The 24,979-nt window shown below is 39.5% G+C and overlaps 2 protein-coding genes across 2 annotated transcripts; one reads left to right on the forward strand and one right to left on the reverse strand.

Moving 5' to 3' along the window:
• Positions 1–11,508: 11,508 nt before the first annotated feature.
• Positions 11,509–14,001, reverse strand: LOC120264917 (cytochrome P450 86A1-like). The gene has a single exon (XM_039272809.1). The coding sequence runs from the start codon at positions 13,247–13,249 to the stop codon at positions 11,615–11,617; it is 1,635 nt and encodes a 544-aa protein (XP_039128743.1). The 5' UTR covers positions 13,250–14,001; the 3' UTR covers positions 11,509–11,614.
• A 9,836-nt stretch (positions 14,002–23,837) lies between these two features.
• On the forward strand, positions 23,838–24,964 carry LOC120264919 (cell number regulator 10-like). Its single transcript, XM_039272810.1, has 4 exons — positions 23,838–23,943; positions 24,165–24,236; positions 24,388–24,597; positions 24,772–24,964. Exons 1-4 carry the CDS (start codon positions 23,877–23,879, stop codon positions 24,822–24,824), a joined length of 402 nt encoding a protein of 133 aa, XP_039128744.1. The 5' UTR covers positions 23,838–23,876; the 3' UTR covers positions 24,825–24,964.
• Positions 24,965–24,979: the final 15 nt, after the last annotated feature.

Consider the following 24,979-nt stretch of genomic DNA (forward strand, 5'->3'; position numbering starts at 1 on the left):
AGACTAAACTAGAACAAAAATGCTAACAAACAGTTAAAAAATAAAACCATTATTTTTGAAACATTTCATAATCCAATAGGGCAGGTCCCTGCCAATGAGAAAAAAAGAGCGAGATTGTGCGTGATTGATTCCATGGATAGCAAGCTTGAAAGCGAGGATAAGCCCTGGGATCCGGGAATTAGATAAACAGGAGGATTGCCAGCATTGTTCAAAAGGAGATGGACAGCCGATAGATTCGCATAAGGATGCAACTGGAAAATAGCTTTATAAGCTTCAGCATTAGTAAGGAAGATGTGATTGATTAGAAGTCCACATTGATTAGCACAAGATATGGCATCATCAAGGGCTTTAAGCTCAGCATCAGCAGCATTCAGGGCAGGGTGAGAACAGGAACCTGCAAATGAAATAAAAGACTGAGAGTTGGAGCAGAAAAAGCCAGCACCACTTACCTCATTAGCAGGATCCCAATGGCTAGAAACAAAGAGGAAGGCTCCAAGCTGATTTGAAAAATTATTAAGCATAAGAAGTTTCCCCTCCATAGATCCCCGAGAACAAGAGAACTCTAAAGCATGTGTCACAACCCTGCAAGCAACCACATTGCTAGTAGCAAGAATGTTCCTAAAAATTTTATCACAACGATTTTTCCAAATGCTCCAGGCAGTACCAGCAATGACCGATTTGATGAACAAGGAATGTCCATCAAAAGTAATCCAAGAACCGGACCGAAATCCATCCAGAAAGCTAATAGATATATTAAGCTTCTGACAAACCGAGGTCCAGACATCAATAGCACGAGGGCATTGAACAAAAAGATGATCAATCGTTTCCAATTCCAGTCCACAAAGAGCACATGCATTACGGGGACCCAAACCAATGGAGTATAAGTATTCAGAAGTGGAAATTCTACCCCTAAAGACAAGCCAAATAAAGTGTTTAACCCTAGGAGCAACATTTAACTCCCAAAGTTTCTTCCACCCCACCCAATCATCAGACCAATTATGGTTATGATTAAGGAAATGATAAACAGAGGAAGCAAGCTTAGAGCTACCAGACTTGGGAGACCAAACCCAATGATTGGAGGATCCACAATCAATAACACCAAGCTTATTAGTAAAGAAGAGGAAATTCTCTCCAAAAAGCATGAACAATTTATTCCAATCCCAACTATCATTGCAAATAAAATCACATAAATTCATCGACTGCAAATCCAATTCAGAATTAATGTAAGTGGGTTTAAATGCTAATGGAATATCCGGGCACCAAGGATGATAAAGCAGAGATGATTGATTAGGATTCACAGTTTTAATCCAGAAACAGGATCTAAGTTTATGAGCCGAAAGAAGCAAACCTTTAAAGAACCAAGAACATTTGGGCGGGAGGCACATCGACCCAAGAATTATTCCCACCATATTTGACATGCAAGATATCCACCCAAATGAAGTCATCATAATTATAATAGTGGAGAATGTTTTTGGTCATAAGGGAATGCTTTGCATGAATTAGATTACTGGATAGCCAAAACCCCTCGCTTTTAGATCTAGTAATATCATCCCAAGCAACAGCAGGAATACCGTTTCGATTGCTACCTTTATGCCAAAAGAACCTCCTAACAACTCTATTGATCTCTTGGAGGGTAGTGTCATAAGCAGGGAGCAAACAGAAAGATAATATATAGGAATTGAGAGCGGAGAAGAACCCGAGTAAGGACCACCTTAGCGGGTAGGAGAAAGAAAGGACTGATTCCATCTAGAGCATTGTCTAGTAATTTTAATAACCATAGAATTAAAAACCTGCTTAGCTAACCTCTTGGGAGAAACCAAAACACCAAGATAAGTAAGAGGGAAAGAAGCTATATTAAAGTTAAGAATGGAGCTGATACTTTTGGTCACCCGAGAGTTAAACAAAGAGGGAAAAAAGACAGCAGATTTGTTGACATTAGGGCATTGACCAGAGATATTAGAGTAAATAGATAGACATAAATTAATATTCCTGGCAGTCCTTCTAGAAGCATGAGTGATAAGAATAAGGTCATCTGCATACATAAGATGGTTAAAGTTATATTTAAGTAAATTACTGAATCCAGGAATCATCCCAAGATTTTGAGCATGATTAAGAATAGAAGTAAGGTTCTGAGAAACAATAATAAAAAGGAAGGAAGACAAAGGGTCACCTTGCCTAATACCCCTGCAAGATTTAAACCAAGGTGAAGGTTGTCCATTAATAAGCAATGAAAAAGAAGTAGAATGAAGACAGACACTAATCCAAGAGATCCAAGAAGAAGGGAAGTTCATTTTAGTTAAGGTAGCAAGAATTGCATTCCAACTGATAGTGTCATAAGCTTTCTCGATATCAATTTTAATTAACATCCTAAGGGGGTGCAGGTAATCCTTTTCAAGAGAATGCACAACCTCTTGCAAAGCAATTATATTATCGAAAGCACACCGACCAGCCACGAAACCAACTTGTTCTCGACCAATGAGTTTAGGAAGGACTAATTTTAATCTATTAGCAAGAATTTTGGATATAACTTTGTAACAAACATTGCATAAAGAAATCGGCCTATAATCAGAAACAGAGGAGGGATGATCCTTTTTAGGGATAAGAGAAATGAAAGTCTTACCCCAAGAAGAAGGCAAAATCGAATTAGCAAAGAAGTATTGAATCGCATCCGTTAATTGATCACCAATATCAGCCCAAAAAAATTTATAAAATTCAGCATTAAACCCATCGGGCCCAGGACTTTTACCTGAAGGAAGGTCTAAACGGTCATGTGAATTTCCTCCCGAGTAACCTCCCTCGAAAGGAAATCACAATCAACTGAAGAAAGACAAGGAAGGTCATCCGGAAGGGCAGCTAAAACATCTGCAAAGTTATCATTGGAAAACCCAGACCAAAGGCAAGAATAAAAATGAAGAAAAGATTGCTCAATACCTGACCGATTAGAGAAAGAAGCCCCATTGATATCTCAAATTTGAGAAATGGTGTTGAAGTGCCTACGGGTGCGGTTAATGTTATGAAAAAATTTTGTATTCATGTCCCCATCACGAATCCATTGCATTCTAGCACGTTGAGACCACTTTTTGGAATTAAGACGCTGGAGTGCAGTGAGCTTCGCCATACATCTCCTCAAGCACAGGGAGATCATCTGCATTAAGGGAATCAGAAACTTCCAAAGAGGTAATGGCATTTTCAGTATTAGTAATATCAGCATCTAAGTTACTCAACCCAGAAGCACGCCAAGCGATGATTTTACTGCGAGAACGAGCCAAAAGGTGAGTAAACGCATGCATAGGATTACCATGAGGATGAAAATCCCAAGCAGAATGAACAGCATTATGATAACCAATATAATCAATCCACTAATTCTCAAATCTAAAGGAGCTTTTATGATTGGAGATATGCTTAAAACCAGAAAAAAGAAGAGGGGCATGGTCAGAATGCAATCTCGGAAGATGCCGGAGAGTATAAGGGCCAAACAAGGAAGACCAAGCCAAATTAATCAGGCCACGATCAAGCCTAGCCCATCTTCTAGCAGCTCCAGATTGATTATTACACCAAGAATATTTAGGACCTGAAAACTGAAGATCAAGAAGATTATTAGCCTCAATAAAGTTAAGAAAATTAATAGCCTTATGGGAATAATAAGCAAACGAACCACCACGATGCTCCTCGCAAGAAGTGATAGCATTAAAATCCCCGATGAGAAACCAAGGGATATTAAAAGCAGAGAGTTTAGAAAGCTCATACCAGAGATTACGCTGAGACTGGCTATTAGAGGCATTATAAATGACAGAAATAAGACAATTAGAGTAAACATTATTAGAAATAACTAAGTGCAGGGCTCTCCTAGAAGAAACAACAGGAGAGACAGTACCAATAATTTTATTCCAAGCAACTATAATACCCCCTGAGTAGCCATCAGCAAGGATTGCGGCCCACTCCCAATCTGCAGGGAGCTTGTGACAGAAGCGATATACCCGATCTTCATTAGCTTTAGTCTCAACAAAGCAAACAATAAGAGGTTTAAATTTGCGAATGAAGTTATGAGCTCTGTTGGAGGTATCCCCCGAAGAGATGCCCCTACAGTTCCAACACACAAGATTAAATCGATTCATAATCATAAAAGAGGAATAAATAAGGACAAGGTCTGAAAGACACAACTTAATCATTACTTCCCTCAACGAGAATTCTTCCCTTTTTAGGGAACCTTCTTCAGCATGAGATCCCTTCCGGATCAAGCCATCCCGACGAACTTCGGATTGGTAATGAGAAAGTGTCATCATGTCATTCGGGTCGTCGTCATCTCCCATTTCCTCATCACTATCTTCAAATGACTCCTCCTCATCATCTTCTACATCATCCTCTGCACAAGTATCATCAGAGGCATTCTCCTGAAGAGCTTCATTAACTTTATCAACTAGCATGGAATGGTGCAGAGATGAACCCACTCCCACACTCGAATGCTTTAAAGAAATGGAAGATCGAACATCAGGGGGTGGTGATTTTGAACGATGAGCAGAGGGTTGCACAGTCTTCAAAGGGATTTGGGGAAGAACAAAATCCTTGGGAGGGGGGTTATTCCCTTGAGTGGGTATCTCGCCAGGAAGGGGGTTTCGAGAAACGCCAGAGATAGGGTCCCGAGGCACCATTGGTGTGATAAATCCCGTCAGAGAGTCAGAATTGGTAGTGGGAACAGCAGGAGAAGTCACATCCACTTTGTCTTGAGCAGAACGTTGGGCGTGACGACCAAGAGAGCCACCTCGAGCCCTCCCACCCATGCCACCACGTATGCTACTCGAAGTGACCTGTCGGGGAACGGAAACGTCCGTTTGCCCCCCCATACTGGATTGTTGCTCAGCGACTGCCCCGTTAGTGTCCGTGTGAATAGCGCGACCGCCATCACGACGACCACCTCCGCGGCCACGCCAGCGAGCAACAATCAGCCATGGACCAAAATCCTTCTCTGACTGAGAATCATCAATATTCATTGGCATATCCGACTGGTCAGGTATCGAACCAGACCCTGACGTCCGAGCATCTGCATCTTGAACAAAACAAGGCTCGACCGCCGGCTCTCGAGGAACCCGAGAGGGTGGAAAATCACCTGTACGTCCAGTTGCAATCGCTCGAGGACACGAGTTGGTACCATGACCCACAAGCCCACAAGAATAGCAGAAAGTGTGCAAACGCTCATATTGCACAAGAACAAACACTCTGTTAAACTCATCACCAATCCAGAAACCACGAGATAAGGGTTTAGATAAATCGATCTCAAGACAAACCCTAGCATACTTGGACCTGATTAGAGAGGATGTAAGATCGTCCACCTTGAGGAGACCTCCAATATGAGAAGTAATCGTTTCAAGTATATCCGCCTCCCAGAAATCCACCGGTAAGTTATGTAGCTGGACCCAAATAGCAGCCGTATTGAGCTTGGCAAACGCAGGCTCAAAGAATGTCTTCCAGGGTGAAAGTTGCAAAATGATACCGTTGATAGACCATGGTCCGCCAGTGACCAAATTCTGCATAACTTCGTGAGAATTACAGCGAATAAGGATAGAGCCGTTTGGTAAATCAGAGATAGAGATCTCACCGAGTTTTTCCCATTTTACCAGAAGATACTGCTTAACCTGCTCAAAAGGAGGGGGTTTACCAAAGAATTTTCCATACAGGGCATGTTGAAATCTCATTCGAGCTCGGTTCAAGATATCCTCGTCAAGCTTGATGAAGTCTGAAGTGGAGTTTTTGATTTTATTAAGGAGCTGAGCATTTTGAAGTGGAGAGTTTTCAAGAGTGCGAGTAGATTGTGAGGCAATTTGAGCCCAGGTTTTCGGAGGCGGAGGATGTGGATGAGAGATGTTTTGCCCCCCACTTGCCATGGCAAGGGGGAGAGAGAAAGCAAGAGACGTTCAGAGAAAGCAAGAGCCAACCAGGAGGAGATGGTTGACAGACTACTCAGCTTAGTAGTTTTATTTTATTAGTTGTGTTGCTAGTTCATTTGCTTTCAACCTTTTATTTGCAAGGCACATATTTGACTGCAAAGGACTGTTGGCCATCAGGATTTGGTGCATTTTTTTAATTTTATTTTGCTTTTTTAGGCCTTTTTTGTGATTCATATATCCATTAGTTGCATAATCCAGGCAACATGCTCAATTTGGATTGCCTTGCCTGCTTTCATTTTTTTTAACTTTTTGTTACCTTGCTTGAATAGGCTCGTAAACTTTTCGTTTTATGGTATCCTATCATCGTCATTATTGTATAATTCTTGCTATCATCTGACGTTAGGTTTGTTGTTTATTGCAACGGTCAAGCAATATAGATTCTGTTGTTGCTCTGTGTTAAACACAAATTTTGCGAATTTCATAGATTTTACTACAACTAGTTTTTTTTTTTTTTTGCAATGCTCCACAGCCTGCATCTTTTACTTTCAAGAGAATGATTTTGTTGGATGTTTTTTGTCGAATTTAATGCTGTTAACAATGATTTTGTTGGATTCCATCATGGATTTGTGATTGTACTTATGCTTTTAGTTATGGAGAACTTCTTAATTTTTTAAATTCAGAAAGAAAGGGCTGAAATAAAATGGTTAGGGTGTCCATGTTTTATGCTTAAGCAAAATTTATTGTTCCATATATTTTTCTCTAATTGATAAAATAGGTTCTTCTAACTTTTTTATCCTTCAAAATATTCAGTCATTTTGTTGTGATTCTCAAGACAAGCTCTTGAGAAAGGAGCTTCAGCTCTTGCAGTTAATATTAAAAGGTTGAGCACCCAAGCATACTCATGATTTTTGTTTCGTCTTCATTCATTGAGTAAATTTTTAAATTCTTGGTTTGGGTACTTCAGCTACAAAGAGTGTATGTTAAATTACACACAAAATGTGCACCTTCTGAGCATAGCTCTTTCTGATAAGTAATTGAAAAGTTAAAATACAAAAGTGTGGTTGCATGTCACAATCTACCAAAATCTAGGAAGTGCTTGAAGGTCATCTGCAAGTAGGTGATATCCTAAAGAACTAATCTTAGTAAATTGAAGGATGACATCTGTTGTAGAAATTCTTGAAATACATTGGAAGTTATTGGACTACAATTTAGCATGCTTTTCAAGCTGTGGATAGCAATATTCTTTCTTTCATTCGTATATAATGGTACATAACATTAAAATCATCTTTGATACCTTTATTTTGGTTGATTTACCTTTCTCCCTATTTTTATTTGTTTATGTGCCTATAATATCTGCTTTTTCTACTGTTAGATGACTAGGAAATTAATCATGTTACGGTAATTTTTTTCATTTTAGATTTATATGTATTATTTCTCCCTCTCTAGAACTATCTCTATTTTTTTTGTATGTTGCATCATTTTCCTTCGAGTCTTTTGATGAATGTATTTCATTTTGTTTCTTTTTATTTACACTTAAAAAAATGTATCTCTTAATCAGGATAATTGTTTAAAAAGCTTTAAAGTGGGAAATCTTGTTATTTTAGGTAGTAGCAACCTGTAGGCAACATCTTAGGTTGATCATTTTAATATATTTGTTTGAGTTAGAGAGTCAATTGGATTAATAAGTTGTTTGTCTTTTCCTTACTATTATATTGTTGCTATTTTAGGTTCTGGAGGGATTTGGAGGGAGCTTTGAGGAAGTTTGAGCATGAATTTTGGGTATTTTTGCATGTAACTCAGAATATAAAGTGCAAGACATGTTTCAGAGTTACATCTATATTCACAGTAGTATGTTTGGAAGACTAAACTAATTTTCAAATTTTAATCTTGATTTTGATTTTGAATTTATTTTATAGTTATTGACTGTAAAAATTTGCAATAGGAAATTGTAAAAAATCATTTTGTTTATGTGAATGTAATGAGATAACTTTATTGAGAAGAATTGCCCTCTATAAATAGAGGTTATAAATCATAATAGAAATTGCATGAAATGAAAACAAATCATAAAGGAATTAAAATAGGAGAAAAGTACATAATATGGAAGAAACTAAAAAGGAGAAAGTTATGTAAGGAAGTTCTAATAATAGGAGATTCTAAGAGTTAAAATAAAAATTATGAATTTTTTCCATAAACTGTAAATTGCTTTTCATCTAAAAAAAACTAACAAAACAATTCTAATGTACAACTGTAGAAAAGAATTATTTTAATATAAACATTGGCCTTATGCTTTTATTGTTTTTTAATACTCCCTCCGTTCCTTTTTACTTGTTACATTTACCTAATTCACACCGATTAAGAAAAGTTGGTTAAAGTTAGTTGGTTACCTATATTTTATAAAAAATTTCATTACTTTCTAAAACTACCCCTATTTAAAACTTCACTAGTAGAGTATATAATTTAATGCTTAGTTGATTGTGATTTATTAAAAATTGTAGAAGTACATTACATTAAATGGTAAATTGGAAAAAATTATTTAATGCTGTACAAAATTTCTCATGTGACAAGTAAAAAGGAACAGAGAGAACTCCAAAATGTGACAACTAAAAAGGAACGGAGGGAGTATATACTTTTAAGAAAGAGACCTACATGTCTTTTCCTTAGGACATTTGAAATGGATTTGCAAGTTCCAAGAACCTTTTTCATACCCAAAATATCCGTCTTTTTTGAAATATACCTTAAGTATAGTTTTGTGGAATTGCCATTTTTTTTTTTCTTTTTTTCTTTCTTTTTTCCTCTTTTCACTGGCAAACTCGATGGAATGTACATGAGCTCATTAGGATCTAAGTAAGCTCAACCCAGACTTGGTGAACCCTGACAAGCTCACGGGCGATGAATGAGCCTGCTCTAGTCCTGGTGAGCTTCGGTGAGCTCAACTGTGGCTAGCTAGTTTATTTTAGTCCTAGTAAACTCAACAAGCTCACTATGTTTAGGGTGAGCTTCATTGCCGCAAGGTGAGAAAATGGGTCAAGGTGAGAGTAAAGTTGTAATTTCATAACCGTTTTTAAGCCAAAATATAGGGTACCACTAAATTATTCGGTACCCCTATTTGAGTTATTGAATTATAAAAAAATTCAATTTAATCACACAACTTAAAAGTTATGGTTATTTTGATCACTGACACCTATACCGTTAATGGTTGATTGATGTCACTTGTTGCAGATGAGAAGACACAGAAAGCAATGTGGGTTCATTCATGGCTCTGCACTCCCTTGGACAACATTCTTGCTATTCAAAAAGTTGTGCATTCTATAAATGAAAATTGGAATAGCCCCCCAATGATGCTTCTGAAAGTTGATATTGAGAAAGCATATAACAGTCAGTTGGAATGTTATTCTTGCCATCCTAGCTCGTATGAAGTTTCCTACAATTTGGATATCTTGGATTAAGACTTGAATTAGCTCTGGTAGTTTCTCTTTTTTCATTAACGGCCAACTGTCGAGAAAATTTTTGGCTTCTTGGGAAATTAGACAAGGTGACTCTTTGTCATATTATCGCTTCATTCTGGTGTCACAAAACTTGTCTGCTATTTTAATTCATGCCATGAGTTTAAATATGATTCTTGGTTTTGATATTTAGTTCCCTTACAATTTTATTCACTTGATGTATGCAAATGACCTTATCCTCATCACCAAAGCAACTAAGAAGATTGCCATTACTGTTAAAACCTATTTGTCAATTTATTCTAACCTATCTGATGCCATTTCAGCTACTATGAAATAAAGTTTTAGCGTTGCGATTGATACATCTATCTAAACTCTCGTTTTCCACATGTGAGATTTAGCTTAAGATTTGTTTCTTCCACTTGTTTACAGTTTGGATTTTGAGATTTTGTTATCCCTCGGATGCCACAATTTCTGCTATCTTTCTATCACAGCCATAGAGATTTAAGGCCATGCTTAAGTTTCAAAAAAATTCCTGCCAATAACCACGCCAGGAAATTTAGAACAATGACTTCTTAACTTTCAATATATAGAAGGCAGACTATAAGTCACATAATTTATACTGATGGTAATTGACATAATATTCAGAGACAATTTGGACTAATAAGACTTATTTGACATAATATGGAAAAATCTTGACTTGTAAGATTTCTTGATTTTGTCGTTTTGCTAATTTTAGATTAGTTACTTTCAGTGTCAGGAAAAATATGGCCTTGTTGTAGACCACTTATTAGATTTAAACCATGTAATAGACCTACTGCCTTGAAGTTATCATTGGGTTCTGTTTCTCAAACAGCCTTCTTTTTTCTTCCATGAGTTACAACACAGTTATTCAACCCATTTTTTTGGTTCTTAAATCTTCCTAATGATGGTTAAACTTGCCATGTTGATTTTTACATAAGGTTTTATTTCTAGGCAGTTCACCATTGTTGGAGTGCAGTCTACAAAGTTCAATAATAAGAATGACTTGGAAGCAATCTCCAATGCAGCCTTATCTATGAATTTTTTTGTTGCCTTGTTGATATATGAAGAAAATTTTGTCTCATGAATTTTTCTTTGGACTGGTTTCTTACCCTAATGATCAATTATGCTCCAATTCATGAACAGTGATGGTCTTCTTTCAGCTAATATAGGACCTGTATGAGTTTCTTTCCCTAATGATCATCATCATCATCAATAATCTGTGGCTCAATTGGTTCTCCAATTGACTAGCTCGAACTCTATTTTATTAAAGGCTACAAGATTTCTAAATATGATTGATTTTTGGTGGGTACATAGCATGATATTTTTCATGCTACTTGAATCCGTTGTCTGTGTCTTTGGTTGGGTAAGCAAAATGTTTGACTTCCTTTAAAGCTAAGCACATTTTTAATTTTGCTCAAGTGTTTCTACTGTGATAAAAGTGCATGATATGGCTGCTTGTTTGTTGAATTCTGCTATGATAACTATTAGTCAATTTTTGTTTCAAGAAAGTGATTAAAGTATTTAGGTAACATATTGCCATCGGCAGTGAATTTCTTCAGGGCTGAATTGCAAAGATGAGAGAATGAATAATGGGACATTGGATTATGTGCATTCAAGCAGCCTTTCCTCATTACATGTCCATAGTCACCCCATTTATAAAAGGTAAAACTTCAAGCTATACTTTTTACCTGAAGTTATTGAAGATTTGCAACTGTACAATAAATGCATCCATGTATATATGCATGATGAGAAAGAACTTGTTATGTCTAAAAATGAAAAATTTATATGTTTTCTTTTCTCAGTCGGGAATTATTCGTATGATTGCTATTTGCAGAGTTGCTGAAGACCTGACAAATTAATCTTCAGGATGACCTTGAGACTTGGAGCGGGATTTGATTGGCACTTCATAAACAAACTCTGAAGAATAGCTGAAAAACATGCGAAGTATACTTTTTTCCATTTATAAAAGGTAAAACTTCAAGCTATATATTCTACCTGATAAAGTTATTGAAGATTTGCAATTGTACAATAAAAGATTCCACACATATATGCATAATGAGGAAGAACTCGTTGCATCTAAAAATAGCATAACTTATATGTTTTCTTTTCCCAGTTGAGAATTATTTGTATTATTCTTATTTGAACAGTTGCTGAAGATGACCTTTAGGCTTGAAGCAGGTTTTGATTATTACTTCAGATGCAAACAAACTCCGATGAATAGCTAAAAGACATACAAAGGATACTGGTGCAGTTGCCACCAGGTCCAAGTTACGCGGCAGCAGCGGTAGGCATAGGAGGAAAGGTATTGAAATCAGTATCTGAGCAATACATGAAGTCCTGCAGTTTTCTTGGTTGTATGTATACTCGGAGGCCATTCTTCATGAAGAGGGTGAGTGACATTTTCTGCTGGACCCTATGGCCTGGCACAAGCTCCAAGCGGTGACGCAACAACACTGCAGACGCAATTGCCTTCATTTGCAGGTATGCTAAATCTTTGCCCAAGCACGTCCGTGGACCAGCATTGAATGCAACAAACTTGTATACATCTTTTGCCGGCTCAAACCTACCACCTTCTGGGGTCAGCCATCTTTCTGGTCGGAATTCCATGCAGTCCTTTCCCCATATCATCTCCAACCTCCCGACCGAGTAGATGGAATATGTAATCGTGGACCCCGCTGGCACCTGTGTCCCGTCTGGCAGCGTGTCATCCGCCACAACGTACTTGGAATCTTGTGGAACTGATGGATAAAGACGCAGCGTCTCAGCTAATGCTGCTTTGAGATAAACCAGCTGCTCCAACTCTTCGAACACCAATGGCTCCTCAACCCACCGGCAGGTATCCGCACCACGAGTCTGCCGCAGGACCGATGTGATCTCCTTGACTATCTTCATCTCGATGTCGGGTCGCTGCATGACATTCCAGAAGAACCAGCTGAGGGCAACGGATGAGGTGTCCCTGCCGGCAAGCACAAAGTTTAGAGCGATCCACTGAAGCACGGAAGAGGAGAAGGCTTTGCCATTGCTGTCGCCCTTCTTGATGAAGCGAGAGAGGAGGTCATCAGAAGGCCGACCCTTGCGCTCAGCAATGGCATCGGTTATGTAGTGTTCCACCACCTTGAGGCTTTTCCGGAGGCTTTGTTCGGCACCCAGACCAAGAGCCTTCTTCAGTTGCCATATAAAGCTTGGGTACAGAAATCGTTGGAGGGTGGCTTCAGTGGCAGTGTCAAAGGCAGAGGAGAATGGATTGTCTGGTAGGTCCGGTGATAGTGTCTCAGGGTCTTTCCCGAAGGTGAGACCACATATGTTATCAAAGGTGAGACGGAGCAAGAGATCCTGGAGGTCAACAGCAATGGAGCGCTCACAGTGGTCTGCCAAAATGCACCAAAGCCGGGTCTTGATAGCGCGATTGGCCCAACGGGTCATGGCTTGCCTGAGAGTTCGGGTGGTGAACTCAAGTGCAGCTGTTTTGCGCTGGATGAGCCATGTCTCACCATCAGAGTTGAAGATGCCCTGGCCCAGCAAGTCATGGAAAGCAGCCTGCCACACGGGACCCTTTGGATAGTTCTCGAAGCGTGTGCGAAGCACATGCTCCAAGTTCCTCGGGTTGCAAGTGACCGTCACAAGGCCATGGCGGCGGGCCAGCACTGGCAGGGGGAGTATGCATGTCTGGTATGTGGTGGCAGCACCTGTGGACCGGAGGTTGTCAGCTATCCAGTCATGCATTCGTTTGCGGTTGTAGATGAGGCCTGGGAGACTGCCCAACAGGGGCCACATTTGCGGACCCGTCAGTCTCCGAGTCAGCACCCAGAACCAAATCAGGTAAGTCGACGCCACCACTACCAATAAGGTGCCCACTAAAAAATGAAGTGAGGTGTTTTCATGTGCTTCAATACCAACAGACATTATTGTTAGAGAGAACGATATAGTGTCTCTGCTCTCGTTCTCGTGTGTCTTTGAGATATATATATATAGAGAGAGAGAGAGAGAGAGCTCTATTCACGACGAGGGTGGTCTGTAATTGGGTGGGTATATATAGCGTCTCAGAAATGTGGTTATTACAGGCAGGCGTGGCAAAAATAAATAGATAGGGGCAAAAATTGTTTCAGTGAGGCAGGAAGAGTTGTTGGGCAAAGAGAGAAGGAGGCGTTTCTTGTTGAGCGGTGCAGTTGAAATTAGAAGACATGTATTCTAGTGTTACTGTCGAGCAAGTCTCGTTCAATAAATTCACATCAAATAGTAGTAGTAGTTTGGACTTTGGAGGGTGATCATATAAGTGGCTGAGCCTGGGCAGGAAGCTAACATTCACCCCAAATTCTAGCCTACTTGCTCTCCCCCCTTATTTTATGACTGAAACATATAACGCTTTCTTGATAAATTTGCCGTCTTGGTCAAGTAAGCTCTTTCTTCCTGTAGGTTTTTATTTGAATAGAAACAAATGGTTGGTTGGAAGCGTTGGGAAAACTGGAATAAAGAGTAGACAACATTTTTACCTGTTGTTGGAGTTATTTTTGTTATTATCATGTTTTTCATATGCTGTGATGTAAGCGTGGGGATAACGAGTTGTTCAATAAACAGGTAGTGTTGAAGTAGAGTTGGCTGGAGAGCCAAGCTCGACTTACTAGAAAGCATGCATCATAGACATTTTGGTCTTCCTCGAACTTACAAGGATAAGGGGAAGAATATTAATGTGTCGAAGTATATTTTGATATTTGAATATATTTAATGAACCATCATTTATTAAATTTTGAAATATAAAATATTTTATATATTATTATCAAATATTATCTTCATTTTTTTTTATCTATCGTGGTTTATCAAATCTCACATACCAAGAAACTTAGTTATTTTACATTTTTTTATAAAAAATTAGTTATTTTCTCAAAATTACTTCTAATTTATATCTTCATATTTATCGCTCATATTTAATTCCAATAAGAAAGTTCAATAAAGTGTAAAGGGTAATTTTGAAAGAAAATAATAATTGCTTCTTGATGTTAGAAAATAACAGATAAAAAAAACAGAAGGGGTATTAATCCTGATTAATGTTCACCATCCCAGCAATATAGTTGCTATTTCATTTCTCTAAAAATTGGGGGTCGAATTTGCTTGTCTATGATAAAAGTACTTCACTTATATATATATATTGACAAAAATAAAATAAGTCATGCCAAGAGTGTGCATAGGCGGAAAGCTACTCTTTCAATACATTTGTACTTTCACCCCGCATGAATTGAAGTTTGAGCCCACCTCCGCAGTGGATACGAACATCATACGCAAAGGACTTTATACTAATAGAGTAAGTGATTATTGGCTACTCTCAGACTTGAATATAATTCCTTGTGAAGCATTATGGATAATGAGAATAAGTATTTGATTATTAAACATATTCAAATAACAAGTCGAGCATAATTCCTCTCAAAATTAAAAATTATATAATAAAATTAGAATAATTTTTTATGCTTATATTTGTATATGTTGCTTATGTGAATATATGGGAGTTCTCTTTTTCTTGAGAAATGTGGATAAGGGAGAATAGGGTAACCAATTAGTCTGAGAAGTGGTTGATATAAAATTTATTTATTTATTTATTATTTATGATAAAATGAATAAACCATACTATATTAAAATAATAATAATAATATTTAGACCATGTTATTTTTTTCTCTTTATTTTATAAAAAAAAAACTTAAATTTTATCCTTTGAACTAAACCTGGAAACCCTTTCCTTAAACTCTAAATTGTAAATTTGTTGTTTACCATTTAAAGTTTAGGGCTTAGGATTTAGGGTTTAATGTTTAGGGCTTAAGAATTAGGGTTTAGGTTTTTTGAATTTTAGATATAAGATTTTATAATGTTTGGGTTTAAGATTTTTAGGTATTAGGGTTGTTTAGAGTTTAGGATAAATCTCTAAACTTTAAAAATTATAAAACATTAAGGGTTTAGATTATAAAAAATAATTAATTTTTTTTAAAAAAAAAAAGAGATAAAGAATGAAGTGGATATTGACACGGATGCCAACTTGGCATCCACGTCATTTGGACTACTAATTCGGCCTTATCTATTTAGCCTAAATAGCATTACTCATATTAAAATACAAAAAAATAAAAATAGAGGTGAGTAAGCTAAAAATAGAAAAATGGGATCAGGTTCACCAAAGGGGAAGGCATACACAAACAACAACTAGAACATCAAAAAACAATTTAAATGAAGAACAAAAGTAGGATAGACACTATGTGGATGAACAAGGGTATCCAACTTAGAAGTAGGTCCCTCATGCTAACCCAAATTTGTAATCACCTCTCATAGATCACTCACATCAGTGGTTTGGGACCAAAAGAATTCTAGGTTTCTCTTCATGATACCAACGGACTCCTCTAATTTTAGTCATTTTATATCCAAAGCTGCCAACACCCAGAAAAAGAAACATATGGTTAATTTTGACTATGATCACAACTGGATGGAGTATTTTATCATTTCTCTAATCCCATGTTTCCCTAGATGGAGACTCGAGATGATCTTTCAGAGAGTCCACATATCTCCTAGAGAGCTAGATAAGATTATTAGACCTAGTATATAACCAAAATAGCTCCATATTTGCCTTACATAAGGGAAAAAAATAAATGGTTGGCTGGTTCAATTGTTGCATGACAAAGCACGTAGATAGCAATCAAGATTTTGTTGCATCTCCGGATGGTAAGGTTATCTAACATGAGAATCTTATTATCCCAAGCCAACCAATTGAAAATGAAAATTTTTCGAAGGCATTCACCTTTCCAAATAAGGGAGGAAACTGCATAGCACCCACCTCCTTCACAAGGAAGAAGTAACAAGATTTAACAAGAAATATCCATTGCATTGAGGTTCAAAACTTTGAGGTCACAACTTTCTAGCAAAAGATCATGGCCCTTAATGAGACGATAAGTTCAAAGATGCACATCCCCATTCACCCAGCTGTCTTTCCAAAAGAGAGTGGAGTTGGCATTCTTGATAATAGATTTCATGCATGACTTGAACGCCGGAAGGCAGCATAAAATAACTCTGTAAAAAAAGGATTTCTTCCTCAAAAATCTGTGATACAAGTTCCAGGTAAGATTGGAATAGAAGTAATTGAACTATATAACTCTCCAAAACAAGGCCTTCCACCACAATTTTATTAGTAGAACGTGATTCAAATCCTCGAGATTTAAGATACCCCCACACATCTCAAGGTTTGCATATCCTTTATTAGTTAACAAGCCTACAACCGGGCTTGTCTAAATTTGGCCCATGCCAAAGGAAGCCCTTCCAAATTCATTCAATACCTTTGATCACCCAACTTGTGAATTTGAAAATAGACATCCAATATAAAGGGATGGTAGTAAGCATTGAATTGACCAGTGTCAATTTGCCCCAAGTAAAAGAAGTATGCACAGGATGTACTTATACGTGCCGCCAAAGATGAAATTTTCTCCACTCAAGACAAAAATGGAGGTCCTCTATGTTAGGCAATATAGCTGTGTATATAACTGTCTATCCATCTTTGTATATCTGCCATATTTGTATACCTGTGTTAGGCAATACAGCTGTGTATACAGCTGTATATCCATCTTTGTATATCTGCCATACTTGTATACATGTGTGTATATATATTCATGTAACCTTGTTCTGATTGATAATGAGATCATCTAATTCTAACATGATATCAAGAACCAACCCCTAATATTTTTTTTTCGACACCGCCGACCGTGTCCGCCTCGCCGCATTCCACCACGCGCCCAAGTCTTCCCCGCGCGCCTAGTCTCTTCCGTGTCTTCTCTCCACCGCACGCTTGCTTCGGTCGGCGATCATCTCTCCTCTTCCCGGTGACCCTCGCTAGTGCTTCCCCGACGCCCGATCTCCTCTTCCTTAGTGTTGGCTTTCATAGCCTCTTCCCAAGTCTCTTACCTTCAGAAGTACGATGTGATGCTTAATGGCAAGAATTATAAGGCGTGGTCGTCTACCCTTTGTGTGCTCCTCCGAGTCCTTAATCTTTGGGGTTATGTTGATGGTACCCGACCGGCTCTAGTTTCTTCTACTGTAGTCTCCGCAACCTTTTTCCAGTCTACTATTACCAGTGTGTCTTCCTCCCCATCCCAGGACTTGGAAAAGTGGACTGAGGATGATTCTCGCATGATTACTATCATTTGTCATTCGTGCGAACTTCCTATCTATTTGGCAGTGTGTGATTTTTCTACTGCCAAGGAGCTCTGGATTCACTTGTGTACACTTTATCTTCCCTCCAGTTAGGCGTTGCACTACTCCTTGCAACAGACTCTCACTGCCACCTACCAGTGTGAGAGCTCTGTCTAGGACTTTTTCGCAGCACTCAGTGATTTATAGCATTAGTATGATGAGATGGCCCCATCTTCTTCTCCGACATGTGCCCAGTGTCTCGCCATTACTTAAAATCATGACCATCTCCGCATCTATGAGTTTCTCATGCGTCTTCGACTTGAGTTCGAGACAGTTTGTGCTCAGCTTCTCCACCGGGTTACCCCTCCATCTGCAGTGATACTTTGGCTTATGTGCTTACTGAGGAGACTTGTCTTCGATTCTAAGATATAGTTCCACCGCCTGTTGCTCCTCACTCTATTCTTTTTACTCCTCAGCAGATTTCACTGCCGACTATTGCTCCGTTGTTGTCTCCGGTACCTCCGTTGTTGTCGTCACCAAGTCTTAGTGCTCCCGCCCGTCCTATTTCTCAGCCTCCGTGACCGGGATCTAGTGCGCCACAACGACGGTCTATTCGGTGTCACTACTGTCATGCTCCAGGTCACATTCTTGCTGAGTGTCGCAATCTCCAACTGGCTCAGCATACAGCACAGCAATGCGCCACCCCAGCCTCGCATTTCTGTTTCTCTGATTGGCCCTCTATCTGCCGAGCAACTTCAGCAGCTTGTCTAGCAGCTTTCCCGGAGTCAAGTTTCTCTATCCTCGGCCCTCATCCTCCCTCAGGATACCTCGGACACCTCCTCTCATCTATTGGTCACCTCCGCTCCTACAGGTATCTCTCCATCCTCTTGGTTGTTTGACTTTGGAGCTTCTTTTCATATGACCTATGATGCTACTCACCTTCACTTCTCTCAGCCAATTTCCTCCGACCTTTGTGTCATAATTGCTAATGGCACCACCTTTCCTGTCATCGAATCGTGGCCTTTTACATACCACTCACTTCCACTCTCCTGATGTTGCCTATGTACCCTAACTATCTATGAATCTTATCTTTGCTAACCAGCTCGCCTCCCTTGGTTACCTTGTTATTTTTTATGAGTTTGGGTGTCATGTGCAGGATCGTCTTATAGGGAACCTCATTGGAGCTGGCCATCGCCATAGTGGGGTGTATGTGCTCGATCACCTTCATCTTCCGTCATCCTCTTCGTTCCCTGCTGCCTCTGTCTATAGTTTTCCCTCGGTTAGCTTCCACCAGTAGCATCATCGTCTTGGATATCCTAGTGGCTCTCGTCTGTCATCTCTTATCCACCAGGATGTATTAGGTTGTGTTTCAGTTGATCATTCTCATTCTTGTTCGGGTTGCAAGCTTGGCAAACAACTACAACTCCCGTGTTGTTAGAGTGTGTCTCAGTCTATCTCTTCTTTTGAGTTAGTTCATTCTGATGTTTGGGGTCCCACACCTTTTGTCTCCAAAGACAGGTATCGTTATTATGTTATCTCTATTGATGATTTCTCTCGTAACACTTGGATCTATTTTATATATTCTCATTCTGAATTCTTTAAGATTTATACTACTTTCTCTACTATGGTACGCACCCAGTTCTCTTCTTCCATTCGTACTTTCCGTTTTGATTCAAGAGGGGAGTATCTTTCTCATGAATTTCATGATCTTCTTGCCTCCTATGGCATTCTTCCTCAGCTCTCCTGTCCTGGTGCTCATGCTCAGAATGGCACTACGGAAAGGAAACATCGTCATATCATTAATACTGCTCGTACTCTTCTTGTTACCTCCCATGTTCCATCCCACTTCTGGGCTGAGGCTGTCTCTACTGCTGTTTCCTATCAACCTTCAACCATCCTCTTTTCTTTAGGGTCGTAGCTCTGGGGAGTGTCTTTTCTCTAGCCCTCCACGATATGCTCACCTACGTGTGTTTTGTTGCCTGAGTTATGTCCTTCTTTTACCTCGTGAGCGGACTAAACTATCTGCTCAGTCTATTCCTTGTGTCTTCCTTGGTTATAGTCCTGAGCACAAGGGCTATCGGTGTTATGATCTTACCACGCATCGCATTCGTATCTCGCGTGATGTTACATTTGTCGAGGATCGTCCTTTCTTTGTTCCTTCTACTTCTTCATCTACTCATTCTTCTACTACATCGGCTGATGTCCAATTTCTTACCATGTCACTACCACCTGCTTTATCACCTCCTATGCTACCCACACCATCTATCCCTTCCCCATCTCTGCCTGTGTCTCACCCATCCTCTCCGCCACCTACATCTTTGTTATCTGTTGATCTTCCTGTCCAAGTTCCTATCCAAGCTCTTCCCTATCACTATGTTCGTCGCTCTCACCCTCCTCCTGAGCATTCACCTCCGGCGTCTTAGGCTTCCTCATCCGAGTGTCCTGTGGAGACCGCCATTCCTCTGACCGCCTCAACCTTACTTCTCAGCTACTTGATCTACCACTTCTTCCTTCTAATGGCCCTCCAGAGCCGGCTTCTTACCATGAGGCAGTTTATATACCTGAGTGGCAGGCTGCTATATCCACTGAGTTGGAGGCTCTCGAGCGCACTTCTACATGGGATTTGGTTCCCCTTCCTCCTGGTGCGGTTCCTATTACCTACAAGTGGGTCTATAAGGTCAAGACTCACTCTGATAGTTCCGTGGAACGGTATAATGCTCATCTTGTGGCTCGTGGTTTTCAATAGAAATAGGGCCGCGATTATGATGAGACTTTTGCTCCAGTGGCTCATATGACTACCATTCGAGCTCTTATTGCTGTTGTCGTTGTTGTTCGCCGATGGTCTCTCTTTCAGCTTAACGTGAAGAATGCTTTTCTTCACGGGGGCCTTCAACAGGGGTTGTACATGCTTCCTCCCCCTGGCCTCTCCTCTCCTTCTGGCCTTATCTGTCGCCTACACGTGCCCTCTATGGTCTCAAATAGGCTCCTCGGGCCTGGTTTGCACGTTTCAATTCCGCTGTGGTAGCCGCTAGTTTTCAACCTAGTCTGCATGATCCAGCTTTGTTTGTGTACTCCTCCTCTCGTAGCCGGACTCTTTTGTTGCTCTATATGGATGATATAATCACCACCGGTGATGACCTTGCTCATGTAGAGTTTGTCAAGCACACCTTCAGCATCACTTTCAAAATGACTGATCTTGGTCATTTGAATTATATTTTGGGCATTAAGGTCACCTCTACTTCTGATGGTTTTCAGTTGTCCCAACAACGTTACACTTCTGATATTCTGGCTCGGGCCACTCTTTCTGACTTTCGCATCGTGACCACTCCTATAGAGCTTCATCTTTAGTTGCGTCCTGATGAGGAGATTTTCTTGTCCGATCCGACAAGCTATCGTCACTTAGTTAGGAGTCTGATCTATCTCACCATCACCCGACCAAACATTGCTTATGTTGTGAATGTTTTGAGTCAATTTGTCAGTGCACCTACTTCTGTTTACTATGCTTATTTGTTGAGGCTTTTCCGCTATCTCCAGGCGACTCTGTCTCGAGGTCTCCTTTTCTCCCATCACAGTTCTCTACAGCTTCGTGCATACTCTGATGCTACTTAGGCTAGTGATTCGTTTGATCATCGTTCTGTTACTGGGTTCTGTTTGTTCTTGGGTTCTTCTCTCATTGCCAGGAATTCCAAGAAGTAAACAAGTGTTTCTCAGTCCAGCACTGAGGCTGAGCTCGGCGCTATGCCCACTATTGCTGAGGAAATTGTTTGGTTACGTTGGCTCTTGTATGATCTTGGTGTTGCTTCTCATCCTCCAACTCCCCTTCATTGTGATAACACCAGTGCTATTCAGATCCCTTTGAATCACGTAAAGCATTCACTCTCCAAGCATATTGGTGTTGATGTTTTCTTTTTGCGTGACCAGTACAACAAAGACATCTTGACTCCCTAATTTGTTCCTTTCGAGTGCCAGCTTGCTGATTTGTTCACCAAGTCGCAAACACGAGCGCAACATGATTTTCGATTGTCCAAACTCTCGGTGTCTGATCCTCCGTGAGTTTGAGGCGGTGTTAGGCAATACAGCTATGTATACAGGTCTCTATCCATCTTTGTATATCTGCCATATTTGTATACCTGTTAGGCAATACAACTGTCTATCCATCTTTCTATATCTATCTGTTGCACAACCGCAAGCGCACGGTTTTGCCAAGTAGTAAATAAGTATCGATCCCACGAGGACCAAGTATTGATTACCAATCTATTGCAACAAGAGATTATCTAGACAATTAAAAAGGTAGGATTTAGGAATAACAAGAAGCAGGGAATAAAACACAATCAAGGCTGAAGGAACACAGGGCTGTGGATCTTTCTTCAGATTAAAATAGACTTAGGTTTGGAAACTCACCACAAGGTATAACATGAATGATGTGCTGGATCTAAACTAGATTTGGGAAGATCTCTTGAAGGGCATTAATCCTAAGCTACTTGTCACTCTCTTTCAAGAGATAACAAGTTAGGCTTGATCAAGGTTACCTCCTACTTTCGTGGTAGATAAACCCTTCTCAAAACCTGAATAAAAACAGTGATTAAGCAATGAGCCCTCAAGAACTGCCTTTCAGCAGGTTCAGGATGATTAATGAGGTTCCAAGACCCAGGTTATCCTTTCAGTTAACCTAGATCTCTAAGATAGCAAGCAATGCTTTCATAATCACAAGCTTTGACACAAATCAGAAATCAACTCAAGAAATCTACCATTAAGCATAAAAGATCCATACAAAATGTATCAACACATCAAACACATAACACCTCGGGCTAATCCCAAACCTAAGAAAAGTTCTACTCACACACCATCTCAGTTACAAAGAAAAATATAGGAAGAGAAGAAAGTCTGCAGAAAGCAGCACAACAAGCTGAGAGGACTCCCTATGATGTCTACAAGGTTTGATCTTCAATTTCTAGCTCTCCTCCCTTCTTCAACTCTCTCCAGGTCTTCAGATCTTCCTTTTTTTCCCTTTCCGACCCTTGACCCCTTTTTCTCCCGACCTTCCTTTTTTGCCCTCAAGTCACATTCGATCCTTTTATATCCAAAAGATAGAAGTTGGGCCCCAGCCACTTTACAGTCCACAGGTACTTCTCGTAGTACACAGGCAGGTTGTGGATTTCCCCAGTCTCCAGTTTCAATTCCTGCTTCCTACAATTAAAACAACTAGAAAGAGTAGTTTGTACAAAAAGAAAGGGAAAATAATAATAAAGACTAGGAAAAATGCATGAATACTATCTAAATGCATGATGTTAATAATGCAATTTATATGTGTAACACTGCCATACTTGTATACCTGTATATATACATATTCATGTAACCTTGTTTTGATTGATAATGAGATCATCTAATTCTAACAATCTAAACCAAGATGATATTTAGTATGCACGGGATCTACTTCAGGATATGAGCCTTGTTGAAACTTTGATCTCCAAATGGAGGTTCACATAGGCCAACGGAATTATGCCAACTTGGGTTTAATTAGATCGTTTCCTTGTCAACTAGATGGGTTGTTCCTTCACCAAAACATCTTGTAATCGTGTCTTCCCCATCTTGGATCTTACAAGCTTTATAGTCAAGCGGCTAGGCTGCTAGGAAAGCATAGCCTACAAAAGTCTCGATGGAACAAATGGGGACAAGACCCACACCAACGTGGGCACTAGGACCATCCGCACACAACAACTACTCATACTCCCAAAAATATACTATTACTCGTAATTCAAAAACTCTTACTACTTATGAAAGGTTCTAATAGAGATCCGAATAACAATAGACCACTTGGTCGTTTGTTACAAACTTTATTGTTTTGCAATATCTAACGTGCTCCAAAATAAAATAATCAGACAAAATGGAAAACTTAAGCATATACTTGCATACCATTGAATTAAACCTTCGTAAGGATTCAAAATAATAATTATAAATAATAAATATTTTTTTTAGGTGATTTATTTTTATTTTTATTTTTAAATTTTGGGCCTCAGACGGGTGCACTAGTATGTCTGTAGTATTATTTGATATTGAACTGTCAGTGCGGAGAGCATGAGGTGGTGAACAATTGAGCATTGGAGCCGGCAGCCGTAGCCTATCGGTGAAAGACAAAAGCTTTACGCCGAGTTATAGCTGGCAGAAGCCTATGCAGATTCTCTTCTCCCTAATTTTAAAACCGTCTGTCCTAATCGATCAATCCGCCACTCTTGCAATGTCTGAAACGAACTCGTCTTATCCGAGTAAACAAGAAGGACTGCAGTAGTAACTATAAATTCATTTTAATATGGATGCACACAGAATCAAACTTGTGCGCCTATAGAGTTAGCCGAGAGAAATCACAAGAGCAGTGATCTTCATGGGGGCAGCTATGTCTAGCAAGTGGTCTTCAGGGCTATGTGGCTGCGGGAAGACTCTCGGCACATGTGAACCTCAGGACTACTCTCTTTATGTTATCTGTCGTGTTTATTACCATCATTACTGCAATATTCTGCATATGTTTTCATCTGCATAACCCAGTAACAATAAAAGCTGCTTTCATCTGTATTTCGGGTCATTAATTTAATAATTTAAAACAACAAACAACTAGTACCCTTACTCAGAACAATCATAACTTGCATAGATGATGTGCATGTTTATTACGCAGGTTGCATGACATGCTGGCTCCCGTGTGTCACATTTGGCCGAAATGCAGAGATTCTGGATGAAGGACGCACATGTAAGCATTTATGAAAGCCCACAGGGTCACATAATAGATAATACACATCACAAATTCACAGGAAGTGATGGTTCTGTAGTTTTTGTTTTTCTTTGTCTTTGTCTTTCTTCTTATGGCTGCTCTTTTGGTGTTCATCACATATTTGTTCCAGCATGCATGGTTCATGGTCTTGTTTATGGACTACTATGGACCATATCATGCCAATGGGTGATCTCGTGTATATATAGGGAGAAACTGAGGTCCAAATATGGATTGCCGGCAGAGCCATGTTGTGATTGTCTCGTTCATTTCTGTTGTGAGCCCTGCGCCCTCTGTCAGGAGCACGCCGAATTGAGGAGCAGAGGCTTCGATGCCTCCAAAGGTTTGGTTACACGCCGCCTCAACTTCTTGCACTATATATACATCTAACCAAAAATATCCAAGTATTTTAAATATGATTAATAAATAAATCAAAATACAACCGTATTACTGAAAACTAAAAGCTTTGAGAACACTCATGGATCTAAACAGGCTAACATTGTTGTACACATTGTAGGTTGGGATGGGCGGCCTACGGTTCCTCCTGTGCATTTCCCCATGTTTAAGTGATTGATGTGCTCTCCACATTGCACAAGGCCAATAACATATATTGTAATTTAGATTTTTCTGCGCCTATAGTTAATATACAATTTTATAGTGTTTGATTATATTGGATGGCAATAAAGATTCTGTTTAAGTTGTTTAGTTTATGTTGCAGAGGATCT

Source organism: Dioscorea cayenensis, chromosome 7 (genome assembly GCF_009730915.1).
Source record: "Dioscorea cayenensis subsp. rotundata cultivar TDr96_F1 chromosome 7, TDr96_F1_v2_PseudoChromosome.rev07_lg8_w22 25.fasta, whole genome shotgun sequence".
In the NCBI taxonomy this organism is placed as follows: Eukaryota; Viridiplantae; Streptophyta; class Magnoliopsida; order Dioscoreales; family Dioscoreaceae; genus Dioscorea; species Dioscorea cayenensis.